Consider the following 15370-nt stretch of genomic DNA (forward strand, 5'->3'; position numbering starts at 1 on the left):
AAAAGAATCACATGATCATCTCAATGCAGAAAAGGCATTTGATAAAGCCCAACACCCATTCCTGATAAAAACTCTCAATAAAATAGGAATAGAGGGGAAATTCCTCAACACAATAAAGGGCATCTATACAAAACCAACAGCCAACCTCATTCTTAATGGAGAGAGGCTGAAAACTTTCGCTTCTGAGAACAGGAACAAGACAATGATGCTTTTTATCACCACTCTTATTTAAAACTATGCTGGAAGTCCTAGCTACAGCAATAAGACAAGAAAAAGAAATGAAGGGCATCCAAGTTGGTAAGGAAGAAGTAAAACTATCCTTATTCACAGATTATATGCTACTATACATAGAGAACCCTAAAGACTCCACAAGAAAACTACTGACTCTAATAGAAAGATTCATCAGAGTAGCAGCATAGATCAACATACAAAAATCAGTTATATTCCTATACTTCAAAAAAGAGAACTATGAAAAGGAAATCAGAAAAGCAATACCATTTATAATAGCCCCCCCAAAAATAAAACACTTAGGAATAAATACAACCAGGGATGTAAAAGACCTATACTAAGAAAACTAGAAAACACTACCGCAAGAAACCAAAACAGACATAAATGGAAAAACATACCATGCTCATGTACAAGTAGATTCAACATTGTGAAAATGTCAGTTCTACCCAAAGATACCTAGAAATACAGTGGAATGCCTATCTGAATACCAACAGCATTCTTTAACGAGATGGAAAAACTAATCATTAAATTAATATGGAAAGGAAAGAGGCTCCAAATAAGTAAAATACTATTGAAGAAGAAGAATAAAGTAGGAGGCCTAGCACTACCTGATCTCAGAATCTACTATACAACTGCGGTAGTCAAAACAGCCTGATACTGGTACTACGACAGACACATTGATCAGTGGAACAGAATCCAGAACCCAGATGTAAATCTATCTATCTACTGCCAGCTGATCTTTGACAAAGTCTCAGGAAAAGTTCATTAAATGGGAAAAAGACTGTCTTTTTAGAAATGTGCTGGGAAAACTAGATGTCCATCTGTAAAAAAATGAAACAGGACCCATACATCACACCATACACAAAAACTAATTCAAAATGGATCAAAGACCTAAATATGAAACAAAAAACTATAAAGTTCATGGATGAAAAAAATAGAGTCCACATTAGGGGCCTTAATATATGGCACAAACAACATACAAACCATAATTAACAATACACAAACACCAGAAGATAAACTAGATAAATGGATTTTCTAAAAATTAAACACTTATGCTCACCAAAAGACTTCATCAAAAGAGAACCTACAGACTGGGAAAAAAAAAATTGTGACTGTGACATATCCGACAAAGGTCTAGCTCTAAAATCTGTAGGAAAATCCAACACATCTACAATAAAAAGACAAATAATCCAATTAAAAAATGTTTAATGAGAAACTATTCCGTAAACCTCCATCTAAAGTGAGAATAGCAGCACAACTGGAAGAAAGTAATCGATGTCACTGAATTGTGCATGTAGAAATTTTTGAAATGGTGTATCTTTGGCTAGTATTCTCTGCAATATGCAGTCACGATCTGTTTCTAATAAGCGGGACCAGGGTGTGAGTTCAGTTAGTCCCGCCTGGTCCAGCCAGGCTGGTGGTGGGCTCTTCGCCCCACTCAGGGGCCTGGGGTGTGAATGGTGGTGCTAACCTCGTTATGAGCCCACGCACAACTGGGACTCCTGTGCCAGCAGACAGGTCAGGGCTACCAGGGAGGACCAGCCGTGAACCACGCTGATCGGCCTGTCCTGGACGTGGTGGCCCAGGTGGGAGCAGACTTGTTGGGGTGGGCTTCTTCAGGACACCGATTCCTCCTAAAGCACCATCTCCACACATTCACATCCCATTCCTCACCTCGTTTACGTGCAAGTTTACCCAGACCTGGGAAATTTGATGACATCGGTGCCATATCTAGACTTTCCAGAAATATTTGGATTTTTAATCTGAGAATTAATGAAGATCTGATTGTGTCAAGGGCAGCTACCATTTGGAACTGGGAAAATAAAAATGCTACCAAAATTGTTAGTACAGCCACATGGCTGGCCAGGTGACAGATGAGTGTGTAAATATACCTGTTTACAATGTACAAACCTAAAAAAAGATTCAACCTACATATTTAGTCCTACCCACCTGTCTCAGCTGGCCAGCTCCCCCTGCAGCACCCAGCCACACAGATTCCTGTCTCCGATTCTGCCCCTGCTTCTTAGCCCCCGATTTCATGTCATTTCCCCTCTCATGTGCAGAGCAATTTAGCTGCGCTGGTTTCTGCTCCCTGTAATGACAGTTAAAAAGCAGATAAGTGGGATGATAATGAGTCCCCAGTATGCACAATATGCTCTGCCTGTTGCTAATTTTCACTGGGCTGTTCCGGATGAGTATTCCAGATGAAGGATGGGGAGACTTCATTTACTTCAGACGTGTCATCAGGAGAGACCAATACCTGGAGAAGGACATCATGCTTGGTAGAGGGTCAGCGAAAAAGAGGAAGCCCCTTGTTATAGATAGAATTGTGGCCTCCCCCAAATAATGTGTTGTAAATCCTAACCTCAATGCCCACGGTTATAATCCCATGTGGGAATGGGTTGTCTTTGTTGTGTTAGTGAGACAGGATTAGTGTAGGGTGTGTCTTGAGTCAATCTCTTTTGAGATATAAAAGATTAAACAAGCAACTGAAAGCAGAGGTGTGAGAAGACAGATGCCAAGACCCTTGAAGATAGCTGAGGAGCAGAAAGCTCAGAGACAAGGACCTTCTCCCAGAGCTGACACCCTGAATTCAGACTTCTAGCCTCTAAACTGTGAGAAAATCAATTTGTTTGTTAAAGCCACCCATTTGTGGTATTTCTTTTATGGCAGCACTAGATAATTAAGACCTGTCAACGAGATGAAGTGCTGCAATGAACAGGCTGAAACAAAGCAGTGATTGTGAAGATGACTCAGGACTCGGTAATGCTTCGTTCTTTCATACACAAGGTCGCTATATACACAAGGTTGCTGTGAGTTGAAACTGACTTGATGGCACCTAACTACAATTCCAGATGAAAAGTCCTACATATATAATTATTTATTCATTCAACAAGCATTTACTGAGGAAATGCTTTGTTAGGCACTGGGATACAAAAATAAAAAAAGGGGTTCTCTTCTTTAGAAGCTAATAGTCCAGTATACAATGGATTGCCCTCTCTCTCCTTTTCTTCAGTCTTTTGGAAACCAATCTTTTGTACCACTGGATTGGGAGAGGATCTTAAGTCTTCCATCACTGATTAAATAATAAAAGGATTGAAAAGTAAAGTGCAAAGTAGAGTAAGAAGTGAAGACTTCCTCCATTTCTTGGTGCGTTGCCTCTAAGAAACTGTTCTCTTGGCTGTTTGTGAACTTCTACTCAGCTCAGACACCACTTTCTCAGACCGCCCAGCTGGGCTGCTCTAAGGTTGTCTCCTCCCTGTCCCAACAGTGTGTGTATTTTTATCATTACACATGCCAAAGTAGCTCAAGAAGGGGAAAAAGAAAGAGTAGACCACATTATTTTTGGTATAGCTCCTAGGTTCAAGGATTTCATTTCTCCTATTATCTTGTAAAAAAAAAACCGGATAAAAATGAATTTTGGCACATGCACATAGCCTTGCCCATTACATCTGGACAGGCTGTGCAGCCCCTAGGGGCCCAGCAGTTATCCTGCCCACATAGGTTCCCATTTGTACCATTGTCCCTGCCATGGCTGAGGGCCTGGGGAATGACACTGAGCTGAAGGCCTGGGAGAGGCTCTACTGGCGGGGGCTGGGCTGGATGTATGTGTGTGGGCAAACACAGCCTTTCCTTAGGGAGTTGGCATGTGGAGAGTAGAGTGATGGAGAAACAGGATGTATCTAGAAGCATGAGGCTGGATGCCCAGAGGCCAGGTTTTGAGCATAGTGGGCTCTAGACTGGTGGACAGTGGATGGTGCTGCAGTGGCCGAATGGATGCCGGAGCCACTATACAACTGATAGTATGATGCAGATCCTAACATTCAGTCCCCATGAGGCTTCCTGGGTCTCAACTTCCCTAAGGAATCTTATATAAATTCATTGTCAACAGAGGTAATCTAAACAGCTGAGTCAAAAGAAAAAAATTATATTAATACACTGGAAAGGGAAACCCTCAGAAAAAGAAGCATTTTAATTAAAATCTTCTGAGGTTCTCCACGTAATAGAGAAACAGGCTGTAGAACCCAGAACGACTTAACCTATCAAAAAGGAAACATTTACTGGGTGCTGTGGAGTACCCTGCACCCCCAATATTACAAGACCTATTTTCACAGGTAAGAAAGCCCAGGAAGAGATGACTCAGCTAAATGGCAGATTATGTGTAAACAGCGACTAGTGTATAGTAGTAGGTAATCAAAAAATGAAAACTGTGATTTTTTTCTTTCATACTAAAATTCTTTTGAGATGGGGAAATGATTTTGGATTACCTGGGTGGGCCCAATGTAATCAAAAGGTCTTTGTAAGTGAAAGAGGAAGGCAGGAGAGTAATGGGGTCAGAGTCAGGGAGAGACTGACAGATGCCACACTGCCAGCTTTGAAGATGGTGGACAGGGCCATGAGCCAAGAAATACTGGCAGCCTCCAGAAGCTGAAGGTATCAGATTCTACACTACAGCCTCCAGAAGAAACCAGCCCTGCCAACACCTTGATTTTAGCCCAGTGAGACTGATTTTGGACGTCTGACCTCAAAACTATAATACATTTTTGTTGTTTTAAGCCACTAAGTTTGTGGTAATTTGCTACAGCAACCACAGAAAACTAACAGTCTGAGTTAAAAAAAAAAAAAAAGATATGCTTTAGATAAAATTACTTAAGTATTTTATTATACAAAATTTACATCTGTGATATATGATGAAAAGTATGGCAGACATGAACTTTTATTAATCTTTTTTCCTTTGAGATTTTCTATGATAAATAAACACCTGTTTCCTAATACATTCTCAGATAGTACAAATTTCTGTACAGAACGTTTAACAGCTGTCCTGGTGCTAAGTATCCTGAGACACATGGTATAAAACCAAAACAGATCAGAAGAGGGCAGGGGGAAGACCACTGCCAAAGAGTAGTCTCCAAGAACTTGGTATTTTCCATGGCAAGGCAGACACTGTGGAGTCATCCATCTGTAATTTAAAAACAAAATATATTAATCTTTAAATTTTAAAATCAAATTGCCTTTTAACACACAAGTATTATAAAAGTCTTCCTTCTCTAGCTTTTTTTTTTGTGTGTGTGTGTGTGTGTGTTCCTTTTGGTTCTGGCACTTTTAGTTTCACTGGTAAGAAAAAACAAAGTGATAAATTTCTGTGTCTTCATGCTAACATAAAATACATTTCCTCAAGTTCCAAATCATAAAGATATGCCACATGGGGCTGCAGATGGAGTCTGTTAAGTAAAATCAAATTCAAAATGAAGAGGGTTTAAAAAAAAAAAATTACTATGTTGTGTGGCTTGTATCTATTTATTCTCCGCCAAGACACAGATTAAAAAGGCAGTTGACACATGGCAGCCTTCTGGTGCTTGTCATGCCTAAAGGCTAACTGACTTCCTGGGGTGGGTGCTGTTACAACAGAGGAAAGTATCTTAATCATGATGCATGTTTAACAGCTAAAACACTGCTCACGTAAGCAACGCCTTCCACTTCAACTAAAAAAAAGAAAAAATCAAGAACTCCAAAGAGGATTTGTTTATTTTATAAGAATTTGTCTGGTATAATTAATGGAACATGAACAATGAAGGACTTCAGATTTTCCTTTTTTAGAAGTAGTACCAGCCTTAATGAAATGAGAGACTGGTCTACTGTCCTCATTTTCTTTTCAAACGTTCAGCTTAAATTAAATTTTAAGTAAAGATATGTCTGTATTTAACATCAACTTCACTTACTTGGTCTACTTATATAGGATAAAAAATGCAAGTTGATGAAGACATCATCAAATCAGAGGGTTAAACAATAGCAAAACAATAGTAACAATAAAAAAACTTACACATGGTTTAATGATCTGAAGCCATTCATTAAGATACTCAACAAGACCTAATGCATCTGGGATATTGTCTCCTTCGGATACAAATTTCAGCAGAACCGCCATAGGGATTTCTCTACAACAGCTACAACAAACAAAAGAAATAATTGAGTATTCTCCCACTGATACAAGATGCAGGTTTTAGTGAGTACTTGCCAGGTTTTAAGCAAGAAGACAACATTCCTAAAATCACTATTTCTCTCCCTTTGCCACAGATCTACTCTTCTATCTGTGGGGACAGGGTGAGGAGCCCTGTGGCACCGCCTGTGCCTCACATCCCGGCTTCATGAAAACCACCCTCCGTCCTTGGTTGTGGTGTGTGAGGCAGGTTCTGACTTATGCCCACACCTACTTCAGAAGATAAGTGATTTTCTGGAGCATCACAGCAAATTGAGTGAAAGAGCTCAAGAGCCTTGTTATTAATCATCTAAAGCAGTGAAGGAAAACTGGAAGAGAATGGAACAGTCAGAGGCCGAAAAAACAACTGCTTCTTACAAACACTGTATATTCAGTGGTTATTAAGTGCTAAGTACTGTCTGCATATTTTATGATTAAATCCTTTTTTTAAAAACATTTCTCATACAAAAATTTATATATTGTTGTGTGACACTAGCTGCAATCCCCACAATGTGACAGCACACTCCCTCTTTCCACCCCGGGTTTCCTGGGTCCGTCCAACCAACTCCTGCCCCTCTCTGCCTTCTCATCCTGCTTCCGGACAAAAGCTGCCATTTGGTCTCGTGTATATGCTTGAACTAAGTAAGAGGCACACTCTTCACGAATATAATTTTATGTTTCATAGTCCAGTCTAATCTTTGTCTGAAGAGTGGGCTTCGGGAATGGTTTTAGCGCTGCGTTAACAGAGCATCCAGGGGCCATGGCTTCGAGGGTTCCTCCAGTCCCAGTCAGACGATTAAGTCTGGTCTTTTTACGTGAATTTGAGTTCTGCACCACCCTTTTCTCCTGCTCCATCAGGGACTCTCTGTTGTGTTCCCTGTCAGGGCGGTCATTGGTGGTAGCCGGCACCATCTAGTTCTTCTGGTCTCAGGCTGATGGAGTCTCTGGTTTATGTGGCCCTTTTGTCTCTTGGGCTAATATTTTCCCTATGTCTTTAGTGTTCGTCATTCTCCTTTGCTCCACGTGCATTGGGACCAACTGATGCATCTTAGATGGCCACTCGCAAGCTTTTAAGACCCCAGATGCCACTCACCAAAGTGGAATGCAGAACATTTTCTTAACAAACTTTGTTATGCCAATTGACCTAGATGTTCCCCAAAACTATGGTCCCCAAAGCCCCAGCCCCTCTGTCCCCTGAAGTGTTTGGCTGTGTTCAGGAAACTTCTTAGCTTTTGTTTTAGTCCAGTTGTGCTGACTTTCCCCGTATTGTGTTGTTCTTCCCTTCACCTAAGATGATTCTTGTCTATTATCTAGTTAGTGAATTCCACTCTCCCTCCCTCCTCACCCTTGCAACCATCAAAGTTTTCTTCTGTGTTTAAATCTTGAGTTTTTAATAATAGTGATCTCATACAATATTAGTCCTTTTGCAACTAATTTCACTCAGCATAATGCCCTCCAGATTCACCCATGTTGTGAGATGTTTTGCGGATTCATCACTTTTCTTTATTGTTGCACAGTATTCTATTGTGTGTATGTACCATAATTTGTTTATCCATTGTCTGCTGATGGGCACCTAGGTGGTTTCCATCTTTCTGCTATTGTGAACAGTGCTGCAATGAACATGGGTGTGCACATATCTATTTATGTGACGGCTCTTATTTCTCTAGGATATATTCCAAGGAGTGGGACTGCTGGATCGTATGGTACTTCTATTTCTAGCTTTTTAAGAAAGTGTCAAATCAATTTCCAAAGTGGCTGTACCATTTTACATTTCCACCACCAGTAAGTGTTTCAGTCTCTCCACAACCTCTCCAGTATTTATTATTTTGTGTTTTTTGGATTTGTGCTAGCCTTGTTGGGGTGAGATGGTATCTAATTGTAGTTTTGATTTGCATTTCTCTAACGGCTGATGATGGTTGAGCATTTCCTCACACGTCTGTAGCTGCCTGAATGTCTTCTTTGGTGAAGCCTTTGTTCATATCCTTTGTCCATTTTTTAATTGGGTTATTTGTCTTTCTGTTGTTGAGGGTTTGCAGTATCTTGCAGATTTTAGAGATTAGACCCTTATGAGATATATGGTAGTCAAAAAATTTTTCCCAGACTGTAGGTTCTCTTTTTACTCTTGGTAAAGTCTTTTGATGAGCATAGGTGTTTGATTTTTAGGAGCTTCCAGTTATCCAGTTTTTCTTCTGGTGTTTGTGCATTGTTAGTTATGGTTTATATTCTGTTTATGCCAAGTATTACAGCTCCTAGCATTGTCCCTATTTTTTCTTCCATGATCTTTATTGTTTTAGATTTTATATTTAGGTCTTTGATTCATTCTGAGTTAATTTTTGAACATAGTGTGAGGTATCAGTCTTGTTTCATTTTTTTGGAGATGGATATCCAGTTATGTCAGCACCATTTGTTAAAGAGACTGTCTTTTCCCATTTAACGGACTTCCCCATTTAACAGACTTTGGGCCTCTATCAAATATCAGCTGCTCATAGGCAGATGAATTTACATCTGGATTCTCAATTCTGTTCCACCGGTCAATGTATCTGTTGTTGTACCAGTACCAGGCTATTCTGACTACCGTGGTCCTTACAACAATTCTTGAGGAAGCTATAATTATCTCCATTTTACAAATGTATCAGTTTGGAATAATGCTAACGAGGACACATTATAGGCATACATTATTTTATTGCGCTTTGCTTCACTGTGCTTTGCAGATACTGTGTTTTTTACAAATTGAACGTTTGTGGCAACCCTGAGTCGACCAAGTCTATCAGCACCATTTTTCCAATAGCACATGCTCACTTCATGTCCCTGTGTCACATTTTGGTAATTCTCACAATATTTCAAACATTTTCATTATTACTGTATCTGTTATGGTGATCTGTGATCAGTGATCTTTGATGTTACTATTGTAACTGTTTTGGAGCGCCACGAACCATGTCCACATAAGATGGCGAACTTAACTGATAAACTTGAGTGTTTTGACTGCTCTGCTGACCAGCCGTTCTCCCGTCTCTCTCCCTCTCCTCGGGCCTCTCATTCCCTGAGACAAGACAATACTGACACTAGGCCAATTAATAACCCTATTAATGGCCCCTAAGTGTTCAACTGAAAGGCAGAGTTGCACATCTCTCACTTTAAATCAAAAGCTAAAAATGATTAAGCTTAGTGAGAAAAGCATGTCAAAAGCTGACATAGGTCAAAAGCTAGGCCTCTTGGGCCAAACAGTTAGCCAAGATGTGAATCAAAGGAAAAGTTCTTGAAGGAAACTAAAAGTGCTACTCCAGTGAACGGTAAGAAAGCGAAATAGCCTTATTGCTGAGATGGAGAAAGTTTCAGTGTTCTGGATAGAAGAGCAAACCAGCCACAACATTCCCTTAAGCCAAAGCCTAATCCAGAGCAAGGCCCTAACTCTCTTCAATTTTATGAAGGCTGAAAGAGGTGAAGCTGCAGAAGAAAAGTGTGAAGCTAGAAGAGGTTGGTTCATGAGATTTAAGGAAAGAAGGTGTCTCCATAACATAAAATTGCAAAGTGAAGCAGTACGTGCTGCTGAAGCTATAGCAAGTTACCCAGAAGATCTAGCTAAGATAACTGATAAAGGTGGCTACACTAAACAATAGATTTTCAATATAGACAAAATAGCCTTATATTGGAAGAAGATGCCATCTAGGACTTTGATAGCTAGAGAGAAGTCATTGCCTAGTTTCAAAGCTTCAAAGGGAAGGCTGACTCTCGTTAGGGGCTAATGCAGCTGGTGACTTTAAGTTGAAGCCAATGTTCACTTACCATTCCAAAAATCCTAGGGCCCTTGAGAATTATGCTAAATCTACTCTGCCTGTGCTCTCTAAATGGAACAACAAAGCCTGGATGAGAGCACATCTGTTTACAACATGGATTGCTGAATATTTTAAGCCCACTGTTGAGACCTACTGCTCAGAAAAAAAGATTTCTTTCAAAATATCATTGCTCACTGACAATGCACCTGGTCATCCAAAAGCTCTGATGGAGATGTACAAAGAAATTAATGTTGTTTTTATGCCTGCTAACACAACACCCATTCTACAGCCTATGGATCAAGGAGTAATTTTGACTTTCAAGTCTTTACTATTTAAGAAATACATTTCATAACGCTACAGCTGTCACAGATAGTGGTTTTTCTGATGGATCTGGGCAAAGTAAACTGAAAACCTTCCAGAAAGGATTCACCATTGTAGATGCCATTAAGAACATTTGTGATTCATGGGAGGAGGTCAAAATATCAACATTAACAGGAGTTTGGAAGAAGTTGATTCCAACTCTCAAGGATTACTTTGAGGGGTTCAAGACTTCAGTGGAGAAAGTAACTGCAGATGTGGTAGAAATACCAAAAGAACTAGAATTAGAAGCCGAGCCTGAAGATGTGACTGAATCGCTGCAATCTCATGATAAAACGTTTAATGGCTGAGGAGTTGCTTCTTATGGATGAGCAAAGAAAGTGGTCTCTTGAGATGGAGCGTGCTCCTGTTGAACATGCTGTCAACATTATTGAAATGACAACAAAGAGTTTAAAATACTACATAAACTTAGTTGATAAAGCAGCAGCAGCGTTTGAGAGGACTGATTCCAATTTGAAAGAAGTTCTACTGTGGGTAAAATGCTATCAAACCGCATCGCATGCTGCAGAGAAATCTTTTGTGAAAGGAAGAGTCAACCAATGTGACAAACTTCACTGTTGTCTTATTTTAAGAAATTGCCACAGTCACTCCAACCTTCAACCACCACCACCCTTGATCAGTCAGCAGCCATCAACATCAAGGCAAGGCACTCCACCAGCAAAAAGATTATGACTCGCTGAAGACTCAGATGATGACTGGCATTTTTGAGCAATGAAGTATTTTTTAATTAAGGTGTGTACTTTTTTTTTTTTTAGACATAATGCAATAGCACACTTAACAGACTACAGTATAGCGTAAACATAACTTTTACATGCACTGGGAAACCGAAAAACTTGTGTGACTTGTTTTACTGTGGTGGTCTGGAACCAAATCCCCAATATTTCTGAGGTAATGCCTGTACCTGGATTCAAATTGTTACTCTGCCACTCACCAGATATGTTGGGCAAGTTACTTAATCAGAGTTTTAATGTTCTTCATCTAACAGAGGGATAAGACAAGCCACCTTGTAGGCTTTGAGCATAATGTGCCTTGGTGTGACTTACTTGTGTTTCCCACTTGGAGTTCATTGAGCTTCTTGGACATGTAGGTTAACTGTTGTTGTCAGTTGCTGTCGAGTCGGTTCCACCTCACGGTGACTCCAAGTACAACAGAACAAAGTGTTGCATGGTCCTGTGCCATCTTCAGGACTGTTGTTATGTCTGAGTCAAAAAATTTATTGTGGCCATTGTGTTAATTCATCTAATTGATGGTTTCCCTTGCCTTCACTGGCCCTCCACTTAACCAAACATGTCCTTTTTCGGCAATCAGTCCTTCCTGATGACGCATCCAAAGTAAGTGAGTTGAAATCTCAGGCAATATTCTGTGATCCACAGGATTTTTACTAATTTTCAGAAACAGATCACTAGGCCTTTCTTCCTAGTCTGTCTGAATCTAGAAGCTCCACTGAAACCTGTCCTCCACGGGTGAGTGACCCTGCTGGTATTTGAAATACCAGTGGCATAGCTTCCTGCATCACAGTAACATGCAAGCTACCACAGTACAAACAAACTGACAGATGGGTGCTGGTGGAGGTTAATAGTTCTTATCAAATCTGAAAAAATTATGGCTGTTATTTCTTCGAGTGCTTTTTGGTTTCTGCAATCCCCCTCCCGACTGACATTTGACTTCAATTATACAGATGTGGTGGCTTAATGTTGTCTCACAGATTACTGAGGCTCTATTTGTTTTTCTTCTCTCTGTGCTTCACCAGGTTGCTTCTACTGCCCTATTTCCAGTCCACTGCTTTTTTCTTCTATAGTGTCTGTTCTGATGTTAGCCCACTCAGTGAGCTGTCATTTCAGAAACTATCTTTCAGCTACAGAAGTTCAGTTTGGTTATTTTTTACACTTTATTATTGCTCTTCCTTACATTTACATTTTCCTTTAAATCTCTGAGCTCATTTATAACAGCTAATTTAAAGTCCTTGATAATTCTGTCATCTCTGGATGTGTTTCTATTGACTGGTATTTCTCCTGGTTATGGGTCACATTTTTCTGCTTTTTCATGAGTCTAATACCTTTTTGTTGGATGTAGGAAACTTCAAATGTTATGTTGTTGAGTGTCTGGATTTTGCTTTCTTTAGAGCAGGGTTTTGCATACTACAGCCTGAAGGCCAAAACTGGGCTACTGTCTGTTTTTATAAATAATGTTTTACTGGAACACAGTCATGTCCATTTGTTTACCTATTGTCTATGGCTGCTTTTGCACTATAATAGCATAGCTGAGTGGATGCCAAACCTAAAATATTTACTTATCTGGCCCTTTACAGAAAAAGTTAGCTGACTCTTGCTTTAGAGTTAAGTCTGTTTCGGCAGACAGTTAACCTACTTGTGTATCAGCCTGATCCTTTTGAGGTTTGTTCTTAAGTTTTCTTACTGAATAGCCTTTATTACAGGGCTGGTTTAGTCCTACTTCTAAGGCTGGATCTTTCTGGAGTCTCTACTGAATAACTCAGAGGTTCAACAAGGTCTCTATGCTCTGGTCTGAGTCTGAACATTTCCCAGCTCTGTGAGCTCTAGGAATTGTCCCATTTGAGGCTATCCAATAGTCTCATGGAGTTTCACCCTACATATGTATGGTCAGAATTCAGAGAAGACACAAAAAGACTCCTAGGAGGATTTCTAGAGCTCTTTTTATGAGTACCTCCTTCCTCCCTGGTTCTGTTTCAGAGGACTCTGGTCTGTTGTCTCAACTCAGACCACTGTGCTCTGCTTGGGTCTCCTTCCTGTGTTGCAGTCCAGAAAGTTATCTCCAGGCAGAATCAACTGCAGGGGTTTTGTTTCCCTTCCCTCAGGGATCACAGTACTGTGCTGCCTGTTGTCCAATGCCTGAGAAACAGTTGCTTCATTTATGTTGTCCAGTTTCCAGTTGCTTGTGGCAGGAGGGCAAGTATGATACCAGCTACTGATATAATCAGAAGCAACAGTCTAGAAGACTGACTTGTAGAGAAGTAACATGGAAGTGTGACAAAATGTTACAGGTGTGGAGAGCAGTGGGAGTAGAGAGAGCATAGTAAATTCTTTGTGCAGAAGGGGAGTGTGATGATTACAGTTATGTGTCAACTTGGCTAGACAATGATTCTCAGTGGTTTGGCAGACATTATATAATCATCTTCCATTTTATGATTTGATGTGAGCAGCCAATCAATCAGTTGGAAGGGGAGTTTTCTTGGGGATGTGGCTTGCATCCAATATATACACATATGGATATCTGGCAAAACTTGCTTTTTCTTTCTCCAATCCCACATTTTTCTTATCATCCTCTGACCTCCAGCTCTTGGGACGTGAGAAGCCTTCAGCCTGCCACCTGCCCACAGATTTCGGGTTCATCGGCCCCTGCAACCATGTAAGTCAAGAAAAGCCTCCAGCCTGCTGCTTGACCCATGGATTTGGGATTTCCCAGCCTCCACAATTGCGTGAGCCATTTCCCTGAAATAAATCTCTCTATATATACATATTTATATATACACTTCACTGGTTTTGCTTCTCTAGAGAACGCAGCCTAAGACAGGGAGAAACAACCAAGAACTCAGACAGGAGGTGATATGTAAACTAACTCTTGGAAACCAGGCAGGTTTTTTAAGGGTGATAAAAAGAAGAAAGTATAGGGAACAAAACCAAGAAAGAATGAAAGAGTTTCTAGGACATGGTGGCTGCAAGTAGTTTAGCTGGAGGTGGATGGAGTGGCAAGGAGTGAGGTAGGCCAGGCAGTTGTGGAGGGCCTCACAGGCAAATTAAGGAGTACAAACTGGATTCTGGCAATGGCAGGTGAAGTCACGGATGGATTGTAATCAGAGAGTGTTGTGATCAGTTTTGCATTTTAGAAAGTTAATTCTGGCAACACTGTTGAGATGGATGAGAATGTGTCAGAATGGAGGCAGAGGAGCCAACGAAGAGACCTTGATAGCAGTCTAGGCAAGAAATAACACAAACTAAATTAAGTAAGGGAAGGGGGATAGTCACAATGATGCAAAGCTGGTGGCTTGCAGGGCAAGTATGGAGGATGATAAGGCAGCCATGGTAAGAGAGAAGCTGAAGTGATATATTAACGGATATAAGCAAGATAGGAAAAGAAGGAAAGATATGACATGGGTAAGGGACTAGACAAAAAAGACTTGTTGAAGGAAATGGTTTTAATTACAGTAGGTTTTCAGGGAATAAAGGAAAGCTCAAAAGATATGCAAATATGGTCAGAGATGAACAAGTCATACTGGAAAAACAAGTTGAAATTCCTGTATCACTTCTGACAGAGAAATCTTAAATATTTCCAGAAAGAAAAAAGACATATAAGTAATTCCAAGTAAGTGGGAATAGGCTCAACTTTTAGACAAAGAAAAAAGCTCACTGTTATCCTGGACCATAAGTACTGCATCTTAGAATGAAGCTGTTAAAAGTACAGGATTTATGTTTTTATGTAAGAAAAACAAAGTGGACTAATTAAGCCTGCCACCACCCGTCTGTTAGTTTGTCGCACTGTGGTGGCTTGCATGTTGACGTGACGCTGGAACTCTGCCACTGGTATTTCAAATACCAGCAGGGTCAGCCATGGTGGACAGGTTTCAGTGGAGCTTCCAGACTTAAGACAGACTAGGAAGAAGGACCTGGCAGTCTACTTCTGAAAAAATTGGCCAGTGAAAACATTATGAATAGCAGCGGAACATCATCTGATAGACTGCCAGAAGACGAGCTCCTCAGGTTGGAAGGCACTCAAATTATGACCGGGGAAGAGCTGCCTCCTCAAACTAGAGTCCACCTTAATGATGTAGATAGAGTCAAGCTTCTGGGACATTCATTTGCTGATATGGCACGACTCAAAATGAAAAGAAAAAGCTGCAAACATCCATTAAAAATTGGAACGTGGAATGTATGAAAAATGAACATAGGAAAATTGGAAGTCATCAAAAATGAAATGGACTACAAAACATTACTGCATGAAACCCAAAGGGATCTACATAAATGGAAAAACATACCATGCTCAT

General features: G+C 40.3%; 1 protein-coding gene across 1 annotated transcript in view; it reads right to left on the reverse strand.

Annotated features, from left to right (window-relative positions):
- Positions 1 to 4961: 4961 nt before the first annotated feature.
- The window catches only part of PSMG2 (proteasome assembly chaperone 2), a 28874-nt gene continuing 18465 nt past the window's right edge, over positions 4962 to 15370 (reverse strand). Inside the window, exons 6-7 of the mRNA XM_023724816.1 lie at positions 6050 to 6213; positions 4962 to 5188 (exon numbers count right to left, since the gene is read on the reverse strand). Coding sequence (XP_023580584.1) covers positions 5096 to 5188; positions 6050 to 6213 — 257 coding nt within the window. The 3' untranslated portion in view covers positions 4962 to 5095. The remainder of the gene's footprint in view (positions 5189 to 6049; positions 6214 to 15370) is intronic.

The sequence above is a fragment of the Trichechus manatus genome, unplaced genomic scaffold (genome assembly GCF_000243295.1).
Source record: "Trichechus manatus latirostris isolate Lorelei unplaced genomic scaffold, TriManLat1.0 scaffold00262, whole genome shotgun sequence".
Classification (NCBI taxonomy): domain Eukaryota; kingdom Metazoa; phylum Chordata; class Mammalia; order Sirenia; family Trichechidae; genus Trichechus; species Trichechus manatus.